This window comes from Etheostoma cragini, chromosome 6 (assembly GCF_013103735.1).
Source record: "Etheostoma cragini isolate CJK2018 chromosome 6, CSU_Ecrag_1.0, whole genome shotgun sequence".
Lineage (NCBI taxonomy): Eukaryota > Metazoa > Chordata > Actinopteri > Perciformes > Percidae > Etheostoma > Etheostoma cragini.
In genome coordinates this window covers 296,751-320,073 of record NC_048412.1, presented here as the reverse complement: position 1 = coordinate 320,073, position 23,323 = coordinate 296,751, and the positions used below count along the sequence as shown (strand labels likewise).

Genomic DNA, 23,323 nt, shown 5'->3' with positions numbered 1-23,323 from the left:
TTTGGAAAATGGCTGCAATGAAACAAAGAGTGAAAAATTTAAAGGGGTCTGAATACTTTCCGTACCCACTGTACATCACAGCGGGTTGAACAGTGAATTATCACTTCACTGTAAAACAAAACAGACTATTTATACAAATACTTACTTTTGCTGACACAAAGATTGAAGTTTAATGCTCAAGAGCATCTTTGTTTTCAATGGATGGGAAAGCAGTTTTCACAAAGACAGTTATATAATACATAATGCCATTAAAAACAAATCTAACCATACTTATGTTTAGTCCTTGGCCTGGAAAGTTATCATGGCAGGAAAATATTGTTTTACTGTGTCTTGAAGCTTGGAAGTAAACAGAGTAAGAAGATCACTTAAGAACCATAATCTCACTGCTGACTATGGTGATGAGCAGCCAAACCACAAAAACTAGTACCACATTTGATTTAGAAATCATGCCCCCATGCGCTTTCTTGCGGCGATTTCACACAGGAAGTGAAGTCTGTATTTTTCTCAAATTTACTGACATTATCTCCCACATATGATGTCAAAGCTCTGTCAAAACTCTATTATAATAACCAACGCAGCCAAAACGACCCTGAATCAGAGATGCAGATTGACACAGGACTAATAGTATCACATGATCTCTGTGTTTGGTAAAATATGGTAGGTCATTTGAGGTGAAATTTTTACTTGACATATTCTAGACATGCAGATGCACACGGGGTTAAGATCACAGATGACTTCTGTAATTATTACTACAGGTCCCCAGCTAAAACTAGTCCTGTGTGAATGAGGTTTATGTCCCACTGGTGTGTGAGAGCCATCCACCACAGGGATCATGTCTGTAAAGGAAGATTCTGCAGCTTACAACTTCCATAAACTTGATCATAACATAATTACCATGTGGAAACAAATCGATGTTGGCATTGGATGTTATTAGAGTGTTTCAGGGTTTTGTGTCGGGTAAAACTAGTCCCGTTTGAATAGGGCTTAACTTGCCTTTGTTTTAGACCACCAGCACACACCTAAACCTTGCACCTCTTGCAGAGATTGAGTCCCAGCCCAGCCCCTAATGAGAACCCCGTTTTAAGTTTAAGGTAAATACGCTTCTGAGCTGAAAATGTCCCCGGATTTTGTCTGAGAAATCTGGTACCTTATGCTTGATGCTGCTGAGGCTCTGCAGCACAGAAGGGCGTATCCCAATGGGAGAAAAAAAAAAAATATATATATATATATATATATATATATATATATATATATATATATATATATATATATATATATATATATATATATATATATATATATATATATATATATATATATATATACATACATATATACATACACATACACATACACACATACATACATAGACACACACACACACACACACACACACACACACACATATTTGCAGGACCTGCTGAAGTCAAGTAGCTGGTTACCTGATGCAGGCACTTGCGAGCCTTATCGTATTCGCTCCTCAAACAGTAGGCGCTGCCCAGATTGAAGAGCATCATGGCCCGAGCTGATGTCACACTGCTGGGGTAACACAGGGGAGTCTGTTTCCCTGCTACACACAAACACGCACGCACGCACGCACGCACGCACGCACGCACGCACGCACGCACAACACACAGTCTTATTTTCGGTCCGTTTTTTGACTCGGATGCATTTTGCAGATAGGAATTAAGCATTAAGGTTTAAAGAAGGTAAACTCACGGGACTCAACAGGCTCGTCTCCTTTGTCAGACCCTGTTGACAAAAAAAAAACAACATTAAGCAACATTGCCAATGTAAATTGTGTGTTTTGTTCAGTAATGTGTAGAAGCCACAGACCTTGGTCCTGCTCGCTGGTCAGCACTCCCATTGACACGTCGCTGATATTCTCTGGGTTGAGGTGAGCAATAGCATCAGAGATCCTGTCCAATGAGATGAGGGCTTCAGCAGCATAGAGGTGACCTAGGAACCTGATCAGCCAGCCAGCAGAGACGGACAGCTGAGTGAGTCAAGTGGGGAAGGACGTACAACACTAACACAGAGCAGGCTGGGAGAAACACTTACTTGAGAGATCCTGACACCTTGGTTTGATGCAGCAGTTTCTCAGCGTGGTTAAGAGCCATCAGGTTATCTCCCAGTGCCAAGGCCACATAGGCACTGCATGCCAGGATGGAGCACCTGCACACCAAACAGTTGACATTACTGACATCTGTGCAGCTCATTCAATGCTGCTGAATTTTGGCAGCGGAGGAGAGCATTACCTGAGATTTTCCACCTCCTGTTTCCTGAGAGGAGACGATGGAGCTGCAGACAGGAACTTATCAGCCTCCGGACCTTTCCCACTGCAACACATCATCACAACACATGTCCACTCTGCTGAGCCACCGTCAAACCTCCAGCACAGTCCAATAAGTCATTCAAATTATTGACAGATGATCAGACGGCACACAGGAAATATCACTATATCATTATGATGAGCCCAATAATTGAGTCTATATGTTTAACATTTGCTCAGCAATAAAACCATATCAATTTTTCTCATAGGTGACTAATCTATGGATTTTATTTTATTTTTGTTCCCGCATATGTGGAGATATCATAAGACAAGCATGATCTGATACCTTTCCTACAGTTTAATGCTACCAGAACACATCACATACTACACAACGTTTTAATAACAACTCCATAGACTCCCATCGTTTTTATATTTTCTGCCTTAGTTTGAGTTCTTTAATGTTCTAAAGGGTGAAAAGGTTATCACACAGTACGGCAGTGCTGACTGCTGCACACTGGTCATCTGTACACAAACTCAATATCATACACTTTACGTGTTCTACATACTGTAATGTATTACACCTTGATGCAGAAGTGCTTTAAAACCCATATTCACTCCTGTTGCATCTACAACTTTGAAGCACGTTAAGCCAGGAAGTACTGACTTACTGACTGGTGTGTTTATGTGTGTTTGTGTGTGTGTGTGTGTGTGACCGACCTGCAGGCATCACTGTTCTCGCTGCCGCTCTCAGTGCTTCCTGACTGGCTGGAGCTCTTTGAGCCGTTCTCTGTCTTGCTGTCCTGTTGCTGGTGTTCAGGAAGGAGGAGCAGAGCGTTCCTCAGGCAGATGGCTGCAAACTCCATGCTGGCTACTGGGATAGCTGCTGACTGGCCCTCACTGCACACACACACACGTCAAAAAGAGCATCAGGTCGCTATGAGCAAAAGGACTACTAATTAGATAACAGTCAGTCATTGGTATAGTAGATAGAATCTAGTTTGACTGGAGAAATGAACTATGTATAAGACACCAAAACGGTATATTTGATAAAACAGTACAGCAATAAAAGACACGTCACTCAGTGGAAACATCCAATAGCTTCAGTGGAAAGTTAAAAACCAAGATTAACAGCCCCTTTTTACAGTTGTTAGTGTCAGCACTGCTGCCCTCTGTTGGAGGAAATCACAGGTACATCATCGATATATGGCGAGACAACCCTTTAATGAGCCATCACGATATCGGTCTAACTATGAAAACAAAGGACCATGAAAAGTTTAAGTGCAGTTCTTCTCTTTATTCCATGCAAGTACAACTATTACAAAACAGCCCAATTTGGCAGCACAAGTTTGTAGTGTGTGAATTAAAATTACAAAGCTATAAGGAATACTATAAAATAATTTATAAAAAAGCACATAAAATAGCTAATTTTTGTGTTTTAGTGATAACCAAAGTAGTGACGCTGAGGAGCAGGGAAATCTATTCAGAGTGCCTTATTTTATTATTTAAAACATTGATATTCTGCCAGCATTCTGATTCTTGTACGAAGGAGGACACAGATATATTGTCGTATGGATATTTTGCCCCACCCCTACTGGACAGGACCTGTAAATGTCTAAAAGTGTGGTTTCCCTTTGGACAGTGACACTGACCTGTAGATAGTGTTCTGTGTAGACTGGGATGCCAGGACGATCTTGCGATGGTAGCCTTGCCCGACAATAGACTGAACTATTCCTTTTTTACAAGGTAAACCTTTGCTCTCCTGCTCCGACCCCTGGAAACAAACACAGAGACCATGAAGTAACTGTATGTGGTTTTCTAGTCACTTTTGTACAGCTGTACCGGAAGGTACCATGAATTAAAGGTCAATACATGTTCAAACTAACTTTGCAGTTGCTCCAACTGGTATTAAAATCACTGAAGAGAAATAGGTTGGTTTCTGAATTATCACTAAAGCAAAACTTTTACTGTTATTACATAATATTCAAGGGACATAACAAATCATTAACATTCAATTTAAGGAGTGCAAGTCATCTTTAAAATCAGCTAAAAGGAAAATCCCAAATCCCTGAGGCTCTCTATCAGTGTAGCCCTACCCCTTTGTTTGCAGAGATGCAGCACTCTGCCAGTCGCAGCCACAGTCTAGGGTTGGAGTGGTAAACCTGCACGGCCTCCATCAGACACTCAAAGGCTGCCAGAGGCCTGCCGATGTGCAGCAGCTGAATACCACAGTTATACAGCAGCTCATAGCGCTTGTTGGCTAGTAGAGCACACATGGGGATCCCTGTGAATTTCTTAACTGGAGAACAAAACACAACAAAGAGACTTGTAACCATTGGGGACACACGTATAACAGTATATTCTTCTAATTTGCTTAGTTCAAATTGAAGCATATACTTTGCACAATGGGAGCTGTTAGCAAATAAAATACCAAAAAACTATAGAAAGCTAGGCTGATCAAAAAACAGTCCATTGGGTTTTAAATAAGACCCGTGTAGACTTTAAGAGTCACGTTCTTTCTTAGGGGCATCTCTCCATGGGCATACAGTAGTTTGGATTGTTTGTGTCCAGGTTTTGAGATTTCTGCCTACCGTCTGATACAAAAAGTTAACTCTGCTCACAGAAGTTGATTTAGAACAAAAATAAAAAGCAATATCTTGTCCCGCTGCTAAACATCCCATTCCTCTGATACAGATAAACCAAAACTCTCAGCATGGAGAGACTCCACTAGAGGGAAGTATGACAATGTGAATATGGGTTTTTGTTGCTGTATGAAGTAGCTTTTTCCTTTGTTTTGAGAGGCTGATGTGAGTTATAACCATGAAACATGCTAATCTTATTAAGCCATATTTTGTGTGGGAATTTCAAAACATTGTGGCAAAGCAGTGACTTCACGAGATATTGAGCAGAGAGTTATAGGGATTAGGCTGCAGTGGTGGACTGAAAGTTTTTTTGGAATGTTTTGATGTGAAGTTAATATCAACCAACAGATCCTCTGTGAAGGAGCAAGCTACACACATTTTACAAGCAGCCCTACAGGAGGGGGGTGCTTGATAAGATGATGTTAACACGTTTGCAGTCAGAAGACCATGTTAGCTGTTACCCACATTGCCCGCTGCTGCCGTCTCCCAGCTGAGCGCAGGTGTGGTCGTTCTCTTGCAGCGCCTTCTTGAAGTAGAATATGCCCAGGTTATGTTTCCCCATTGCAAAGTGAATGCAGCCCAGATTGTTCCAGAACATACACCGAACACATTCACCTGAATGAAACAAGGCAGGAGACATGCACAATCCATCAACAGGCACATACAGAAATCAATCGTGGCTGCTACAGCTAGTTACTTCTCCACTGGAGACAATATGTCGGAGCAACGTAGAGCCAATCATGACAAAGGAACAGTCTGAACCAAAGCTAGTTGTGTGGTTGTTTAACACCAGGTTTGTCAGAGAAAGCCATCAATCTTGAAAAAAGTTCAATAGTTATCACCCGTCTTCATGGGTCCAGGATGCTCTGCGATGTTGGAGCTGTTCAATAGCTTCACTGCCTTCCTGTAGTTTCCTCTCAGGTACTCAAAATTACTCTTGAGGAAGAGTGAGGGTGCAGACTGATGGAGCAGACAGGAAACACAATTTAATAGAAACACCCTTCCACTATAATCATGGCCCTAGCATCGGGCAGCATTGTAATGGACAAGTGATGTGGAGGTCAGCGTATGCAGAGACAAATGTAAAGTTACACTGGATTAACTTTAGCACGGCCGACGCAGCCTCTCTCTCTCCACTGGAGAGAATAGCCTCACTCTCCGCTATGTCCATCATTCGCTTTCAGTAGGAAAGCTCACGTAAAAAGCTTTGACGTCACTTTTGGCACACACCAAGCATAAAAAAGCTTTACAAGGTATCACTTCACTTTAATATTCTTGTGTTCATCCTTTGTGGTTTCTAAAACATTGATTCTGAGTAGAGCTAGACAGATGGTGGCTGAGACTGGCCTATCACAGACCTATCAGCATCTATCACTATGGGTGAATATGTTTTCCAATAGGAAAACCTTTTTACAGAACATATACAGTAAGATTAAAAATTGTTATTGATTAAAGAAGCAGCCTCAAAAGTATCTTGGCATGGTCTTATCGGTGCTAAATCATTACACATCCACACATCCATTTTCATTCTCCTGTTTGGTATCCGTCAAAGAGTCCATATTGGTATATCTTAGATGTTGGTGACTGTGTTGGCATGTCATTTGCCCGTCAGAAAAGAGAGAGCATCCAGACACAATGACATCCTATGCCTATCCTATCCTATATGTTACACCCCTCCCCCTCACTGTTTAACACTGATGACGTAGCACAAACAATTCAGCAACTCAACTTGATCTAGGCATTCTGCGGAGGAGCTGTATGTTTTAACGCAAATGTGTGAATCGGTTGGAGCAGACATTAACCGATCTTTACCCTGCCAGCTTCCGAGTCTGTGAAATGTCTGTTTCAAATCAGACTCGGAAAGTAAACAAACATCCAAGGGTGAAGAAGAAGGGTGATCTACATGAAGATGCCAAAGAAAATGTCTTACTGGAGAGACAAAGTGATTAAGGGTTAAGACAGACAAATTCAAGGAACGGCATAAGACCCAGTGTAATCCGTGTCATGTCCTGCCTCCTGCATGCCCTACTCAGGCGCCTCCCCTCTTCTAGGCTAGATGGAGGATTTCCAGTAATGAAAAAGGGACAATCTGCTGTTGTGTGCTAAATGTTAGACTGGGAAACTCTGGACGATGTGAGAACCTGATTCGACAGACAGTGTCCAGAGTTCATATGAGAAAACAACTCACGTTCCCCGCTGTGTTCATCACTGATTTGATCTCCCTTTTACAGGCCTTGGAGGATTTCATCTGGATGTAGGCTCTCACTTTGTACTGTAAAGGAAACAACAGTCAGCCACCATCAACTGGGTGGAGAATGAAAGAGAGAAACAGTGGATGTTAAAGTCTTGCCTGGTGCATCTTTGATTTGGCTGCCTCAATCATGGCTGTGAACTCTGCTTTCTGGTTTGCTGCATCTTTATTTGAATTGTTGCTCTGGAATCAAGCACAGCACTCCAACAGTGAACTGCATGCTTTTACATTTGTTTCACATTTATTAGTTACCAACCGCATACATAATGACACAACTAAATACAATTCTTCCCATTAGAAGCCATTTCAAGTGGCACGGCTCAGACATTTAGTTTGTTTAGTTAGTCTGAAGACAGAACAGTTGTTTCTGTGGTAAAACGTAGCGTGAATCAAGTAGCACCAATAAATGGGTTAAACTGAAGATGTGAGCTCCACGGATTACTTCTGTTAAACTTTCTACTGGACCGCAACAACAGGGTTCTTATTAAACCCTTACTATAAAGCTCATGAAAATGAGAGCAGGTGCAAACTGTTGGGTGCGGGGGGGTACCTCTCCTTTGCCGTTCTTGCTGCTTCCTTGTACAGAGAGCTTGTCCAGCACAGCCAGCAGATGGAGGGCCTTCTCTGGCTGGAAGGTGAGCAGGTACAGATCCACCAGCAGGAAGCATACCGCCTGAGCAAACTTCTCTTCTAGGACAAATAACATAATGACTCCATGGCAAACTGACACATGGCCACATACACACACACACACACATACATACATACATACATATATATATATAAAACATCAACGCACCACTGTCAGACTACTACACCACTAATACTGTGGTTAAGAGTCCCTTTCTAAATCACACAATTCCCATAAGCCCTGTTACTTTACACATTTACACCCCTGCACAGGAAATGCAGCCCTTCTTTTGGACAAGGACCAAGTCAAGTCTCAAGACTTGAAACCTGTTAATAAGTCATGGAGACTTTGGATGGTACATCCATGGTAATGATATCTATTATTAATACCAGTTAGGCAGAGCTTTAAAAGGCAAAACTACACAGTCATTTTCAATAAATCAAGTCTCTACAGCTTGTAATCTTGAAGCATTCAAGTCTCAGGCAGAAGAGCCAAAGCCTCTGATCTACAACTCAGCTTTTAAATATTCTATGTCATGAATTACATTCAAACATTGTTTACAATCATGTTAATAAACATTCATTTTCAAATATATAACACACCCTCAATAACACTGAGGGTGTGAAACTGAGCACTAAATATTTTGTATTATTCGTCCTTGATAAATGATTTAAAGCAGCAATGGACCAACTGACTGCTGATTTCCTAAGACTTACCTAATTTCTACATCAGCAGTACACTTTAATAACCCATATGAGGCACCACAACATACCAAATGGTTCCAGAAACTGGTAGAGCCTCTCTCCTATGGCGATTGCTTCAGAGTACTGTCGCATATGATAGTGGACGATGGCTTGATTATAGTACAGCAAGCTATTCTCAACATCATCCAAGCCATCAATGTCCTCTGCTGATGTGTGAACCTGAAACAGAAAAATGGGATGTTTGATGAAATCCCCGACATCACGAAGACTTGGAGCCCCGTTTGTTGACAACATTCACTGAAAACAGATTCCTTGTGAACGGAAAGCATGAGAAAAATATGACCCACTTTTCAGCAGTTACCTGGTTCTTCATTGCCATTAGTGTCTGCTTCAGAGTCCCTGTGGTAGTTTGACTGCTTTTGTAAAACTCTACAACAGCTTTATTCAGGGCGATCTTGTAGTCCTCTTTGTTGAGCTCCTGCAGGGCTTCAAGGTGTTTGAGAGACTCGTCGTACTTCCCAGCCTGTGTGGAAACACACAGACGAGTTCATTTGCAATGTCTTCGACCATTAGTGGTGGAATCACCATCACTAATTGAAGACAGCCTCATTCTTGCCGTCCATGCATGCCACAGACTAACACTTGCAAATCTATGATTTATAATTTGTAACCACAAATCAATGTCACCATTAGCCATCTACATTGCAGTGCTTTCAAACTGATATCATGAAACGGACCCCAGGTCAGTGAATGCAGCATGGACTTGTTTAGGTGACATGTAGGGATATGTCTGCCAATGCAGCTTTATCTTCTTTAAGTAAAGTCAAAGTCAGCTCATCCTTCAGATACTGTCCTCCTCCCGTTAGAATAGTGGTTCCAGCTGTTACTGCAGAGGACAACCAGTATAGGATTTCTGAGTAGATTAGCAAAGGAGATTTACCGTAAATGCTTCATATGCTCTGGCTGCCATTTCTCTCTCTTGGTCCGTCATTCCAGGGGATGATGAGCTGTCATGCTTTGCCTCGTTTTGTTCTGTGAATAAAATGAGAGAAAACAGTCAAATGCACAAAAAAATTGGTTAAACGTACTTGTACTAATTGTAAATGTACTAGTATATGTACTGCATCTTTGAATGTAACCACCTCTAAACATCAACCTAAAAGTTAAAAATATAAAATGATTAGTCAAAAAACGTTGTTCTCCAACCAAGACTAAACATGATGGGGATGAGCAGAGTGGCCAGCCTGTACTGACTGAAGCTACCCTAGTTGCCACTTTATTAGGTACACCCTTCTAATAATGGCTACCCAGAGATGTCCAATTTCTTTGTGGCATGGATTCAACTAGTTGCTGATATGCCTCTTTTTCCTTTTGTATGCATGTGTGTGTATATATATATTTCTTTACTGGATTTATTGTTAATTCATACTATTGCTTAATATGTGTGTTTATGTTTGCACCATTCACAAAGGCAAATTCCACATAAGTGAACTTATTGTGGCAATAAACCTTTTTTCTGCCTCTGAAACATTCCTAAGTGGTTGGCTCCATGTTGACATGATAGCATCAGTTACTGCAGACTTGTCGGCTGTCCGTTCATGCTGCGAATCTCCCGTTCTAGCTCATCCCAAACAAAAGGTGCTCTATCGGACTGAGGTTAGGGTGGGATTTCATTTGTCACATGGTTCTAGAAGCTCTTAGAAGATGGGTAGAATATTGACTAGACCATGGATGGATGCACAGGGTGAGAAACAATACTTATGTAGACATCACCATCCTGTTCCACTGACAGAGCTGGGTGGGGCCATACAGTTTATACTGTGGTACCTCTCGCCAGATTCAGACCGTACAGTCTGCATGTGGCACTTTAAAAAAGATTGGTCAGACCAGGGGGAAGTTTACCTTCTACTGCCTGCCTGCACCCACTGGCACCCCAAGCAGTTTCCTGTTCCTAGCTGACAGGAGTGGGACCTCCTGTAGTAAGGATGGTTAAAAGATTCTGGACGGCCAGTCTCCTCTGTGGCCTCTTATTAACACAACTGCAGCTCACTGGAAGTTTTCTGTTTTTCACACTGTTCTCTGTGAACTCTTAAGACTGTTCTGGTCAAAGTCAAGATCAGCAGATACTCAAGCCACCAACAATCACTGCACATTCAAAGTCACTTAGATCACATTCTCATGTTGGGTCTTAACAATGACTGCATGCACTGACTTGTTTCCGCACAATTGCCTCATTTGATATTTGCAAAACAAGCAGTTGTGCCGGTGTAAGACTGACAGACATTGGCTATTCTTCCTCCGCAGGCTCAGGACATTCAACATGGACTACAGGATACTCTGCAGCTTCTACAGGTGCACCATCCACAGTTTCCTGACGGGCTCTACCGTCACCGCCTGGTCCTGCAGCTGCAAAGCCCTCAACCGTAGGGCCCTACAGAGGGAGGGGGGAAGCAGCTCAGCACATCACTGGGACCAAGCAGCCATTCACAGCCGTGGCCGTCCAGCAGACGCTCCAGCAGCCCCGGGCTCAGGGAGCTCTTCATTCCACAGAGCGCAAGACTCCAAGTGTCTGGGATCATCACTATCTTTAATACTTTACATTACTTCTCATTGTGCATATTCATTTACATTCATTTTTATATTCAGCTTATTCATTTGCAATTAAGGTCTTCTACAAATGTATATTACTTTATTTTAAATTGCTATATTTTATCCCTATACATTAAGTCTTACATTTTTTACAAACTTAAGTAGTTAAGTTACTTATTTATAAAAATTCTGACATTTTTGGCATTACCTTTAGACCCTCTTTAACTCAAATAGTGGGATCCTGTGAAACCAGTAGCTATGTTTTGAGTAACGTTAACACCTGATGTAACGCTTGTACCTGTTAGCCTAGCTGTGGGAACAAGCTAAACATTCGTACTACTTGGTGAGTTATGTAGACGCCGAATGTACCAACAGACACTTTCGACGTTAGCGTTCAGGGTCTGGAGGCTATTTCGGAAGGTTGTGTTTAACGAACACTTGAATGCGACATTTGTGAATGAAGTGTTGCCTGAATGTGCCTCGGCTAGGCTAACGTTGCCTGCTGCTCTGAGAGCTCACTCTGGTGGTTAGGAGACAGAGCATACGATACAATGATCCTTCACAGTATATTACCAGTAATAATTGTAAATAATATCTTTATATAAAACGCGAAGTCTGTTCAATGAGTTCCAGCTAACTCAAACTGACCATAAATAGCTAGCTACCTAGCTAGCATTAGCTGGCACACTCACCTGCATGTTCTGCCATTTCGGGGCCTTTTCAAGGACAGTTAGAAACCCTTTATTTCTGGTTAAGTTTAGATAAAATTATATTCCGTTGACTGGTGGAAGAAACCTTACAACTGTACGTGAATACTCAATGTCCACTGTTGCACACATAAGATGGCTATAACGTTAGCTGAAATCTGTCCGCTCCGCTCTAAACAGCTTCTTCTTCTAGTGATCAGCGTCAGTGTGCAACCAACGCGTTGTACCGCAGCAGCGCCCCCTGCTGGCATGGACACGCCAGGAAACACAAGCCAGGCGGCAACCAGTGACTGGAAAGAGCTTTTTGGATCAAGCGAATTATCCAAGTTTTCAGACCTCTTTATTCAAATGGAAAAGCATTTAGTAGTTGACAACATTTCCAATTTTAAAATGCAATTTTAATATCACAACAAATTAAACACGGTGCACTGAACAATTCACTGTGATTAAATGTGCAACATTCGTCACTACTTTACTCTACTGTGAAATATTACTGTGCAATATTTGCAATATTTATTCTCATGACAAATGCAGTAACCTCCATAGTTGTCACCCATTACCATGAGGCTAGTGTTTATAACCTGTCTTTTTTTTATTATATCTACTCTGACAGTCAGGGTTCTTGTCTTCTTTTAGGTGTGTTTCCAAGCTCCTGGTTTACAGTAGTGACACTCCACTTACAGTATTCATCATTTATTATGTTTTTTTCCAGTCTTTTGTATAGTTTTTAAATCTTATTTTCTTTTATTGACACTGTGTAATCTTTTTCTCTTTTTTAGTTTGGGTGCTTTTCTTTGTTGTTGGTGGATTCACAAACGGCAAATAAAAATCTTGACAATTGACAAATTAACAAGTAAACTGACAATTCATTTGAAATGAAAACAACGTTTGATGGTTAACTCATCACTGGAGCACTGTGACGGCGAGGGGAGAGTACCTGTCTCCCACACTGGTGGAAGGAGTGGGGAGAGGAGGCTCTGGGTCAGTCCTGCAGGCTTTATCTGATGTCTTCTCCAGTGTTGCTGTGCTTATGTAACCTTTATTAGGCCTACAGAAGAAGAATGACATGTCTTGTCCTATAGACCAGGTTAGGGACGGTTTAGAACTGAACTGTTCTCATCATCTCATAATTAACATAACACATGTGAGATCATTTTTAGTGTAGGAATGCAATAAGCTTCCATACAATCCTTTTTATTCAACATGTGTACAGAAATAAAAGTTTGGCCTAACATCAGTGTGACAACACACAAAAGAAAAACTCTCCTCAAACATCTCTTTAGTCAGCAAGACTTCCATTAAAAGGTAGGCTATTTCATCCACTCCTTTGTGTGGGCTATAATCTCAGTATCGAGTCCATCCATGAACTAACGTTCCAGTCTGTAAGTGGAACCACACCCTCGGGTCACAGGTGTGTCCTGGACCTGTTGAGCTATCAACAAAACCCGGTGAGCAGGGTGGTATAGGGTTACACGTCTGGCTTGGGGTTTCAAGGGGGCCGGCTCGTGACGCCAGACACACACACACACACACACACACACACACACACACACACACACACACACACACACACACACACACACACACACACACACAGAAAGGTGGAAGTGAAAGTGTGAGTGTCAGGCGCTCAGTCACACAGCAGCAGCCTCAGAGAAGATGGAGAAGTTTAAGAAGATTCTGGACATCGCTACCCAGCAGCACAGCCTCGGGTTCGGGGCGGTCGCCATGGTGACCGCGGGGGGGGAGCAGATCTTCTCCTCGGCGGTCTTCTCTTGTCCCTGCAATGAGCTGAACTTCCTCTACGGCATGGTGTTCCTACTGGTGCCCGCCCTGGCTCTGCTGCTGCTGGGTTACATCCTGAGTAAGAAGACGTGGAAGACGCTGACGGGGGTGTGCCAGCACCGGGCCGGGCGGTGCCTGCACTGGAGGCGGCTGATTGTGGTCTGCACGGCCCTCTTCCAGGTGAGCAACACGGCGCTGGTGGCCCCCGCCAGCTGGATCGCCGTGGCCCTGATCAACGGGAAATACTACGAGTGCGCCATGACCGGGACCAACGTGAGCGTCTACAACAAGCTCCTGTGTAGAGACAAGGACTCAGGGCTCCGGTGTCAGCGAGAGCTCTACAGGCTGCCCTGTGGGACAGGCAGCAGTGTCCCGCAGGCGGACAGACAAGATGTCCTGCTCACCCTGAAAGCTCAGTCTCAGGTCAGTGAGCCTTATTAACTAAACAGTAGAAACCATCGGACTGTTCTCAACCTTAGGGAACTGGCTGAAGAGGGGCCAGCAGCGCTTATAGAACCCCAGTAACCATGGAGGTTTGTTAGGGCTGTTGCTATGCTGTCACTCCGTCCCTCTCAGAGCTGAGACCTCCTTTAGGAGCACCCATATGGATTCAAAAACGACTTTATTGATTTCTAATAGTCCGTCAGAGTATGTCTACCATGACTATGTTAGAGTCCCTTGATATGTTGTTGGTGGGGGGGGGGGGTTACCACACATAATCAGGGGGGACTCACTGGGGGTTTTGGCCACACCTGTCACTTGAAGCTGGCCAGACCCGGGTCTGGGTCGCACTGGAGGCCCCAGGAGGCCCCAGGAGGTCAGAGTGTAGGCTTTTATCCAAACTACACATCCATGCGACGGTGTTATAATATGTTAATGTTATAATAATTCAGTTATTGAACAGACCGTAGGTGACTTACCAATCAGAATCAAGAACTCAACCAGGCCGTGTGAGTTGCTGTTGTAGCTGGCTATTTCCTTTTGGTTACATGTTGTGTTCTCTTAGAATGCAAGACACACTTCTGTTCTCATTAAGGGAAACCAAATCGTTATGAGTGTGACAGAAACATGTGCATCATCATTTTACAGTCTGCTGTCATCCATAAAAAGTACTTTTGATCCATAGCATGAGAGGAAACAGATGGGTTCATTTTTTAATTGAACTCGGAGGAGGTTGCTGGCCCCAGGCCACATATTTGGAAATACAGGATTTGATGTAAGGACTGATTGCGAGCCATCTTTTATAATAACCACCCATTGCTTATTTAAACTTGAAGAATCCTTTTTGCGAGCATACAATTTCTGTCAAAGGATTATCTTTAATGTTATCAAATCATTGAGTGAGGTGGCCAAAGTCTGAGCTCTTCCTTTTTGTGTGCAAAAGTCATGTTTCCTTTTCACATCTGAGAAAACCCCCCCATGCTGTAGTCAGGGACGTGGACCACAGAGACCTGTTCTTCTTGTTGGCAGTGAGCCAATAGCTGCATAAAACACTTCTCTCGCTTTTTCATCCTTTCGTTTCACCTAATGATGCGTGACACATTTGTTGTTCAGTTGTAAGTTGCTTTCTCTATCCCTGATTTCGAATCCGTACTGTGTGACCACAGATCCTGGGTTGGCTGCTCGTCGCTGCTGTCATGTTGTCCAGTCTGCTGCTGACCTGTGTGGCTCGGTGCACCTCCCCCATCAGTTACCTGCAGCTCCGCTTTTGGAGAGCGTATGCTACGGAAGAGAACAACCTGCTTGATTCATACACCGCCCAACACGCCAAACAGCTGGCTGAGAGGAACATAAAGAGCTTCTTCAACAAGACACCGCCTGAAAACATCATCACGCCTTCCAACAAGGACTGGGAGAAGGTCTCTTCCCTCTACAAGTTCAGCACCACAGACAACTACTACAGCACCTTGCACCGGGTGGTGGAGGACTGGCAGGAGGCCGACAATGGGATGATGAGGTTGGCTTCGATCAAGACAAATGAGTCTTCTGACCAAACCCCCGCTGTTCTTAGTTTTGTAGATGAAGGCAGGGTGTGACAAGATTTGTCAGCATCAAAGGATGACTGTGTTAGGGTCAGAACAGTTGGCTGAAACATGAATTATACTGGCAAGTGCTCATAGTGCAGGTCTGGCTCTGAGGAGTTCCTCCAGAGAGCCAAGGGACAGTAGACTACTTGGTCCAAATCCAAGGTGCAGGACAAACTGACCTAACTGAGTCTGTCAGCAGCAACAAAAGAACTTTTAGTGGACGCTGACTGATGCTGAACATCTGTCCTGTAGGGTCACGCTACATCTTGTGTGAAAATAATAAAATTGTCCTTTAAATAGAGAGATGAAGAATGCCCCGACGGAAAGCAGAACAGTGTGAAATCACGATTCACGTGAGCCTTTATGTCCCCACGCCTGGGCCGAAACAGGAAGCCTACCACTTCCTGTGCACTGCTGGCAGATTGCATATGTGTTAAACATTTACACACTCAGCATGTGAGCTTAAGAGATGAAATGAATGTATTCATTTGTGACAGCCTGTACAGTCGTGGTAGAAGTCAAAGTGATGGCTTTAATGATGGTGTGGCTGTAGCAGCAGCAGCAGCATATGATAATCATAATGGAGTGCTTCATGTGTTGGTTGCATAGGCCGTATATATATTAGCGGTCTGTGGTTCACTGTGAGTGATTGAAGACTGTGGTAATGGAACAGAGGATGTGATAACTTCCTCAGTCTGCTGCTGATGCTTACTGCCTTCTCTGTCTCTGCAACAATGGTAGCCTACTGTATGGTCTCCACCCAAACATTTCAACAGAAGGAGTGAATGCCGTCCTTCTGTACCAGTTTGTTTTCCCTTTGCACAGTTTTTGTGATTGAAATGGGGTGAAATGAAGGAAAAGCAGTTGTCAAACTTCTCATTGTATACAAATGAATGACTGCTTCATATTAAAGGGATTAGGAACAGAAGCATGATGCGGTTTCAATTTCTTTGGTGTGTTTTTTCTTGAAATGGTTTCATGTTACATTCGTGTTACATCACTGTCAAAGACACAGACTCAAAGTCATGAAAACCAGTCCAGCAGGTTTTTGTATTTGATTGTCTCAACACAGTTAGAGCCGGAGGGCACCGAGCATGTTGAGAGAGGTGTACATGAAAACAGAGCAAGGGCAGTGACGTGCTGCTGTGCCCATCTGTCTTTAGTGGCAGAGCAGGAGCAGATGTGGGGAGCAGAGAGAGTAAACAGGCTCTGGGTGGGACCGGCTGAAGGAGGAGTCTGAAGACATGAGAGCCAGCCAAGAGGAGTGGCTCAAACCAGATTTGTTTCGTCTTCAGCTGGGACAGAACACCAGAGAGCAGGGATTGACTTTTTCACTTTTAACTCTCTGTCCTTCACTTTGGTTCATTTCTCGTGGAGTGTGTGTGACCCCCATCCCCTGCTGCCCCCATGGATAACTTCCAGAATGTCCTGCGTTTCTTCACCAACCAGAAATCCACCATTGGCTACAGCGTTATGGCTCTCATGACTGTAGGTGGGGAACGAGTCTTCTCCGTGGTTTCCTTTCAGTGCCCGTGCAACCACGAGCAGAACTTTGCCTACGGGCTGACCTTCCTGCTGGGCCCGGCTGCAGTGCTGCTGGTTTTGGGTCTCTTGTTCACCGCCAGGTTGTGGAGGCTCTACACTGGCTGCTGCCTTAACCCCATGAAGCTGTGCCCCCATGGGAACTGCTTGGGCCACCTCCGGGTGTTCATGAGCATTTTCTGTGGAGCCTGTGTGGCTCCTGTGATGTGGCTCTCTGTGGCCCTGCTCAATGGGACCTTCTATGAGTGCGCGGTCAGTGGTCTGGATGAAAACGTGGTGGTGAACTTGTTCTGTAAAAACAAGACTGCGGCGTGTCGGGAGGAGCTGGCCCGAGTGCCCTGTGAGCGCTCCAAACTGTCCAGCGATGAGCGCATGGAGCTGCTGCTCATGTTCAGGGCCCAGTCCCAGGTAAGACCCCCACCCGTAGGGAGGTGATGATGTCATTGTGATGTCATAGGGCTAATCTCAGCTTGGGGTTGGAAGTATAGAGTGCAAAAGATGAGGTTGTTTACCACGCAGGGAGGGGCTAATAAAAGATGCTTTCCAGTTGAATTATGGGAAATGTAGGACCCAGTGGGGTTTGATCCTAGGGGCTAAAACCCTGGATACGTCGGGTTCTGACACTTTAATTTTGACCATTCTTTATTAACTTCTGAATTTTGTCTCTAGAGATCCATTTATGGAATTACAATACCAAGGTAAAGGTATGCAGTAAAGGCTAAAATGATATGTATATATGTATAATATACAGTATGTGTTGTATATATGTGTGTGTATCGCGTAAAGAGGCTTACGATCCATTGTGCAACTCTGCTGTAAAATGACAAGTAAATGAACAATGAACCTTGAAAATCTTTATACTTGACCTAATATTGCTATAATATAAGTTCTTCTACATGCAAACAGTTTTTATGTAGTTAGAAGTTAGTACAGATATTAATAAGACAGGTCAGAATTAGAATCTTTTATCTCAATCTAGATGGATTTCATATCTTGATAAAGTTTTGTATCACAATACAGTTTTCCCACATGTTTCCTGGTAAATGTAATTTTTGACAAATGAAAAGTTTGTTCATCAAGAACAGTAGTTCAAAATAAAGATAACATGTCGTCCATATGAGCCACAAACTGCCGGTGACTTTAACATCGCGACATCGTTTTGACAATGCTTACCACCATCTTGCCTAGCACTGGGCAAATCTTAATATCACTAACAACACTTGGACAACTACGTGTGTTACAGCTTGTGTGAAAGTGTGAAAGGACCCTGATGAGTTTAGGGCGTGTTAAAGTTAAAGTGTGTGTGGATTCCTTAGTCCTGAGTGAGCATCAGTCCCTCTCATCTGCAGATCCTGGGCTGGTGTGTGATCATCACCGCTGTCGTCGGGGGCCTCCTGGGTACCTGCTACAAAAACTGCCGCTCCAAAGTCAGCTTCCTGCAGCTCACCTTCTGGAAACGCTACATGGAACAGGAGAAGGAGCGCTTTGATACTCTAGCTGTGGAATACGCCACCAAACTGGCCGACAGAAACCTGCAGAGCTTCTTTGAGAACAAGGAGCCGGCTCCGTTCCCTTTCCCCAACCACAGGGCATGGGAGGAGATCTCTGCATACTACACCTTCACCCAGAGCGAGCAGTGTTACAGCACCCTGCAGCGCTACGTGGAGCAGACAGACAGGGACTTCCCAGAGACAAAACCTGTGTTGAACGTAGAGTATGATGGAAGAGAGATGCACTGAGAAACAGCTGACTGGGGTTATTAAAGTGCTCATATTCTGCTCATTTTCAGGTTCCTAATTGTATTTAGAGGTTATATCAGAAAAGGATTACATGGTTAATTTAAAAAAAACAACAACATATTTTTGTTGTTTTGCACATTGCTGCAGCTCCTCTTTGTTGAGCTCTTTGTTTGCCTGCTAGGTAAGGACTACTAGCCAGTCAGAAGCAGAGTATAAGGGCCCTGACAGTACCTAGGTAAGGACTACTAGCCAGTCAGAAGCAGAGTATGAGGGCCCTGACAGTACCTAGGTAAGGACTACTAGCCAGTCAGAAGCAGAGGATGAGGGCGTGCTATGCTAGCAGCTAGGCGAGCCTCATAGCGTTGGTCTCTGAAGTAAAGACTGGACTACAACAGAGCTGTTTGGAGCGGTTGGTGAACAGGGTTTTCTGTTGGAGATGGTAAGTTCCTTTGGGGGGGGACTTTGGGCTTTTTGACTTTGTAAAACTATGACATGCACAAAAAAATATGTATAACACAATAAAGGAAAGGGGGAAAAGCCAAAAAGCATAATATGAGCACTTTAGGTTTTCATAATTGTCATAATAAGTATTTCATGTTCTCAGGGTAAACTGTGCCAATGCTGCCCTTCCACTTCCACTGCCCTGTTACTCCAAAGAATGAGATTAGTGCCACGCTGCCATTGGTCAACCATTATTTTACACACGCTAATACTCACTGCCGCTGCAACACTCTAAGCATCTATTATTAATACTGCAAGCTTTAAAGTCATGTCATGACCTGCTTATTATTTCTGAGAATAATTTAACAGATAGATTTACTTGCATGCAGCAGTAATACATTCACAGTACAAAAAAGTTAATACTTTTATACAGACCAGTTGTATTATTTTTCCTTATTGTTAGCTAGGTTTTATTTAATTATTTTTAAAATTCATATCACAACAAGAGTTATCTCAGGACCCTTTACAGATAGAATAGGTCTAGACCACACTCTATCATTTACAGAGACCCACGCTTTTGGTGTGAAAACAGCTTCCTTTCTACAGGCAGAAACCATAGACTGGATATTATTAACAGTCTATGGCAGAAACCATAGACTGGATATTATTAACAGTCTATGGCAGAAACCATAGACTGGATATTATTAACAGTCTATGGCAGAAACCATAGACTGGATATTATTATATTCCTTCCTTCCTTCGGCTACACACCCTGGCTGACATTTAGCAGCGGATACAAGCCAGAAGGGGGACAGGTACTTTTACAGCAGCAGTTCAGGGGTTGCTACAGGCCTGTGGACGGGGTTTGTTTGGGTGTTTCTAGGGAACTTCGACTCACTACTCTTTTTAAAAAGAAATCATTGTACCAAATGCCTGAAGCAAACTGTAATACTGCATCGAGTGTGTCTGGTTTTTAATGTGTGTAATGTGTGAGAATAAGGCAGCTAACCACTGTGAAGATGATGCCTCTGTCTCACCTGAGTGTCATGGTTGATGTGAAGGACATGTTGATCTTTATTTAATATATGTATACAGTATATATTCATAGTCTTTCAGCCTGAGGCCCAGCCGTGTCATTACAGAATCACGGTGCAGCTTTCATGACAAGCTTTCCCCCGCATCCTTGTGTGTCATTAAAGACCAGGGTCAGAACTACAGGTACAGAACTACAATAACCTAAGACAATGATCATGATGATGAGCTGTTTTTGGGCAACACGATGAGTTATTAACGTGTAAGCTAAAAGCCTGATCACACTCCCTGGAAAGGACAGTTGTTCCTGAATCCTATGCTGTCAGCGTCAGGTGTAACCTGTGTTTCCTAATGAACTGGGGGAGCCCAAGCTAAGACCTGCTGCGAGCCTGTGGTCCGATCAACCACGTCGACTCACAGACGAGTTGTAACTTGAATAACGCCTGGAGCGCTCCCCTCTTCTGTGGCTTTGTCTTCCTCCTGGTTTATGAGCTCCTTGATTTTCACTAAACAGCCACAGGGTCATGTCTCATTTCAGAGAGTTGTGCGCCTTCCAGCCCTTTCCCCCTGGACCAGATGTTTTGGATTATTTTGGGCATTTTGAGGCATTTATTTGACAGGACAGCTGAAGACATGAAAGGGAAGAGCGAGGCCGGGGGGGGGTTTGGGGGGGGGGAATGACATGAATTGGACGCAGGTTGGAGTCGAACCCCAGCCCGCTGCGTTGAGGAGTAAACCTCTTTATATGGGTGCTCAGTCTACAAACTGAGCTGAGGAACTGGGGAATGCTAATGACCCCCCCCCCCCACACACACACATACACACACACGTGCACATGTGTGATATCTAAAGCTTTTCCCTGACTCTGTGTAGTGTCCTTCCATATCCCAGAAGGCCTGAGGACTCATGAAGACAACAGCTACAGGGACCCCCGGGGGATGATAAAAGCATCGAGGAGAATTTAAGATTAAACAGCACAATGCAGCGGGTGTTCAGTGTGTTCGGTTTAGCTGAACCTTCACAGGATACTCCTGGGGACTGGGGGGGGGGTTCATGCCACTTTCTACTTCTACTCCACTACCTAACCCTGTGCCCCCGTGCTAAAGGATCACTCCCATCAGCCACTGCAGGGGGAGGGGAACATAATGTTGTATGTGATGGGTTATGGGGCTACTAGTTTGCACTGCCAGACCTTCCTCCACAGCTCCTCAGAGGAAGGTCTGGCTAGTCCACACTACAATCTGGGATGGGGGGGGACAACATGCTCTGGTTTACTGGCATTTCTTTAAACCAATCACGGTGCCTCTGCTAAATAGTCTCAGAAAGGAAGTTGTGTTGGTGGAGCATGTGTAATTCGGAAGTAGTTTCAGATTGGACCGATCCCAGGAATGAAACTCTGTCAACACGGACTATGGCTAAATGACAGGACTGTTCATAGACAGTGAAAGAAAACTGTCTCCTGTACAGTTGGTGGCGGTATTCTACAACAATAGTTATCTGCCATAAATAAAAAGAAGAAGAAGAAGAAGAAGAAGAAGAAGAAGAAGAAGAAGAAGAAGAAGAAGACGAAGATCCGCCCATGATGCAGACCAAAGCAGTGGCTGAGAAAAGTAACACTGTCATGTTCTTGTCTCAGTAAAGATGGTAAATAGTTGGTGAATAAAGCAGAACCACGTGCAGTTGCGGGTCCTCATGTTGAAACATCTCCGCCAAACAAGACCAGCACTACCAGATGAAACGCGACACCGCTAGCTAACGGCAGCCGTGCCAGACCTGAGAGGTCGAACCCCGACATCATCGATCACCATCGGGCAGGTGGGTCTGTCGGTACCGTACACGCAGCAGCCGTGTGCTATCTTAGCTTAGCTTAGTTTAGCCTAGCGGGATGATTGGTCTGATTTCCAGATAACCTGCAGCCACGCCAACATGACGGACTACTCGGAGGAGCAGAGGAACGAGCTGGAAGCGATAGAGTCCATCTACCCGGACTCCTTCACGGGTTAGTAACGGCACGCAGAAGCTAACCCGCGTTAGCTCGCAGGCTAACGCGGGTTAGCACCAGCACTCGAAATGAGAACATGTTTCCTGTGGCCCCCAGCGGGCCCCCAGTGGGTGCTCGCTGCATGTCAGCCACGTAGGGGTCCTTAACGAGTTCTTCCAGCGGCCTTCACCGGGACGGCCAGCCGGTACCGTCTCACCAAAACCCAGTCAGCACTCACATCCTTTACTTCAGTCAGAGTACTAGTACCACTGGAGAAATACTCTCTTACAAGTCAAAGTCCTGCATTGAAAACGGTACTCAAGTAAAAGTATGTAAGTATCATCAGGAAAATGTAGTTAAAGTATTAAAAGATGTTAGAAAGTGTAAAGGATCCAATCAGCTGGGTTTAATGACATCATCATCTCAGCTGGACCTGGAGCCCTTATATTGTTGCTAGGTTACTTCATAATAAACATTAGATAGTATTAACTACATGTAACTAGTAACTAAAGCTGTCAGAAGTACTGTACAGTACTGGAGTACATGTACTTAGTTACACTGCACCGCTGATTCGGAGCAGCTGTCCTTCCCACACTGAAGGACAGCACCTAACACATGACTGCACGATGTAAGATAAGACAAACCTCTTTATCGTCCCATATGGAATTTGTCTTGGGCAAGAAGTACTGCCAACAGCTGCATACAAGTACATGCATTAGTTATCAATCACAGACAGTACACTACATGGCAATATATAACAAGACTACAATGTACTAAAGGACCAGTAAAAATAGAGACCCTCCTCTGGTAAGAGGATGTCACACAGGCCCTGATGGAGTAGAGGGTTGCACGCGCCCGTTATAAAATAAATTGTGCATATTAAAGGAATTGTACGTAGCCAGCCCAGTGTTCCCGGGATGAGGACTGGACTGGTTGCTTGTTGGTGCAGTAGTGCTATAGGTGGGGGGGGGGGGGGGGGGGGG

At 44.0% G+C, this 23,323-nt stretch overlaps 4 protein-coding genes across 7 annotated transcripts in view; 3 read left to right on the top strand and 1 right to left on the bottom strand.

Moving 5' to 3' along the window:
- Window positions 1-12,044, bottom strand: part of cnot10 (CCR4-NOT transcription complex, subunit 10) — a 13,271-nt gene extending 1,227 nt beyond the window's left edge. Inside the window, exons 1-17 of one of the 3 annotated variants that reach the window (XM_034873937.1) lie at window positions 11,779-12,044; window positions 9,438-9,529; window positions 8,859-9,020; window positions 8,566-8,716; window positions 7,713-7,852; window positions 7,262-7,345; window positions 7,100-7,183; window positions 5,754-5,871; window positions 5,377-5,526; window positions 4,366-4,568; window positions 3,922-4,043; window positions 2,990-3,169; window positions 2,259-2,339; window positions 2,062-2,175; window positions 1,837-1,967; window positions 1,720-1,752; window positions 1,443-1,570 (exon numbers count right to left, since the gene is read on the bottom strand). In XM_034873937.1, the coding sequence (XP_034729828.1) occupies window positions 1,443-1,570; window positions 1,720-1,752; window positions 1,837-1,967; window positions 2,062-2,175; window positions 2,259-2,339; window positions 2,990-3,169; window positions 3,922-4,043; window positions 4,366-4,568; window positions 5,377-5,526; window positions 5,754-5,871; window positions 7,100-7,183; window positions 7,262-7,345; window positions 7,713-7,852; window positions 8,566-8,716; window positions 8,859-9,020; window positions 9,438-9,529; window positions 11,779-11,794 (1,989 nt within the window). In that variant the 5' untranslated portion in view covers window positions 11,795-12,044. The remainder of the gene's footprint in view (window positions 1-1,442; window positions 1,571-1,719; window positions 1,753-1,836; window positions 1,968-2,061; window positions 2,176-2,258; window positions 2,340-2,989; window positions 3,170-3,921; window positions 4,044-4,365; window positions 4,569-5,376; window positions 5,527-5,753; window positions 5,872-7,099; window positions 7,184-7,261; window positions 7,346-7,712; window positions 7,853-8,565; window positions 8,717-8,858; window positions 9,021-9,437; window positions 9,530-11,778) is intronic. The other 2 variants (XM_034873939.1, XM_034873938.1) reach the window with 2 other exon arrangements.
- Window positions 12,045-13,365: 1,321 nt separating this feature from the next.
- calhm6 (calcium homeostasis modulator family member 6) lies at window positions 13,366-16,533 on the top strand. The gene is made up of 2 exons (XM_034873941.1): window positions 13,366-14,001; window positions 15,186-16,533. Exons 1-2 carry the CDS (start codon window positions 13,453-13,455, stop codon window positions 15,612-15,614), a joined length of 978 nt encoding a protein of 325 aa, XP_034729832.1. The 5' UTR covers window positions 13,366-13,452; the 3' UTR covers window positions 15,615-16,533.
- A 336-nt stretch (window positions 16,534-16,869) lies between these two features.
- LOC117946095 (calcium homeostasis modulator protein 5-like) lies at window positions 16,870-19,290 on the top strand. The gene is made up of 2 exons (XM_034873942.1): window positions 16,870-17,555; window positions 18,497-19,290. The coding sequence occupies exons 1-2, from the start codon at window positions 17,013-17,015 to the stop codon at window positions 18,884-18,886; spliced, it is 933 nt and encodes a 310-aa protein (XP_034729833.1). The 5' UTR covers window positions 16,870-17,012; the 3' UTR covers window positions 18,887-19,290.
- Window positions 19,291-22,109: 2,819 nt separating this feature from the next.
- rwdd1 (RWD domain containing 1) overlaps window positions 22,110-23,323 on the top strand; it is a 3,901-nt gene continuing 2,687 nt past the window's right edge. For both annotated transcript variants that reach the window (XM_034874978.1, XM_034874979.1), the window contains exon 1: window positions 22,110-22,358. In XM_034874978.1, the coding sequence (XP_034730869.1) occupies window positions 22,286-22,358 (73 nt within the window). In that variant the 5' untranslated portion in view covers window positions 22,110-22,285. The remainder of the gene's footprint in view (window positions 22,359-23,323) is intronic.

Excerpts from the sequence above, each read along its gene's own strand:
- LOC117946095 (XM_034873942.1), top strand. The coding sequence starts at position 17,013 with ATGGATAACTTCCAGAATGTCCTGCGTTTCTTCACCAACCAGAAATCC. Across the intron at positions 17,556-18,496 it reads TGTTCAGGGCCCAGTCCCAG|ATCCTGGGCTGGTGTGTGAT; the intron begins GTAAGACCCCCA and ends TCTCATCTGCAG.
- calhm6 (XM_034873941.1), top strand. The coding sequence starts at position 13,453 with ATGGAGAAGTTTAAGAAGATTCTGGACATCGCTACCCAGCAGCACAGC. Across the intron at positions 14,002-15,185 it reads CCCTGAAAGCTCAGTCTCAG|ATCCTGGGTTGGCTGCTCGT; the intron begins GTCAGTGAGCCT and ends GTGTGACCACAG.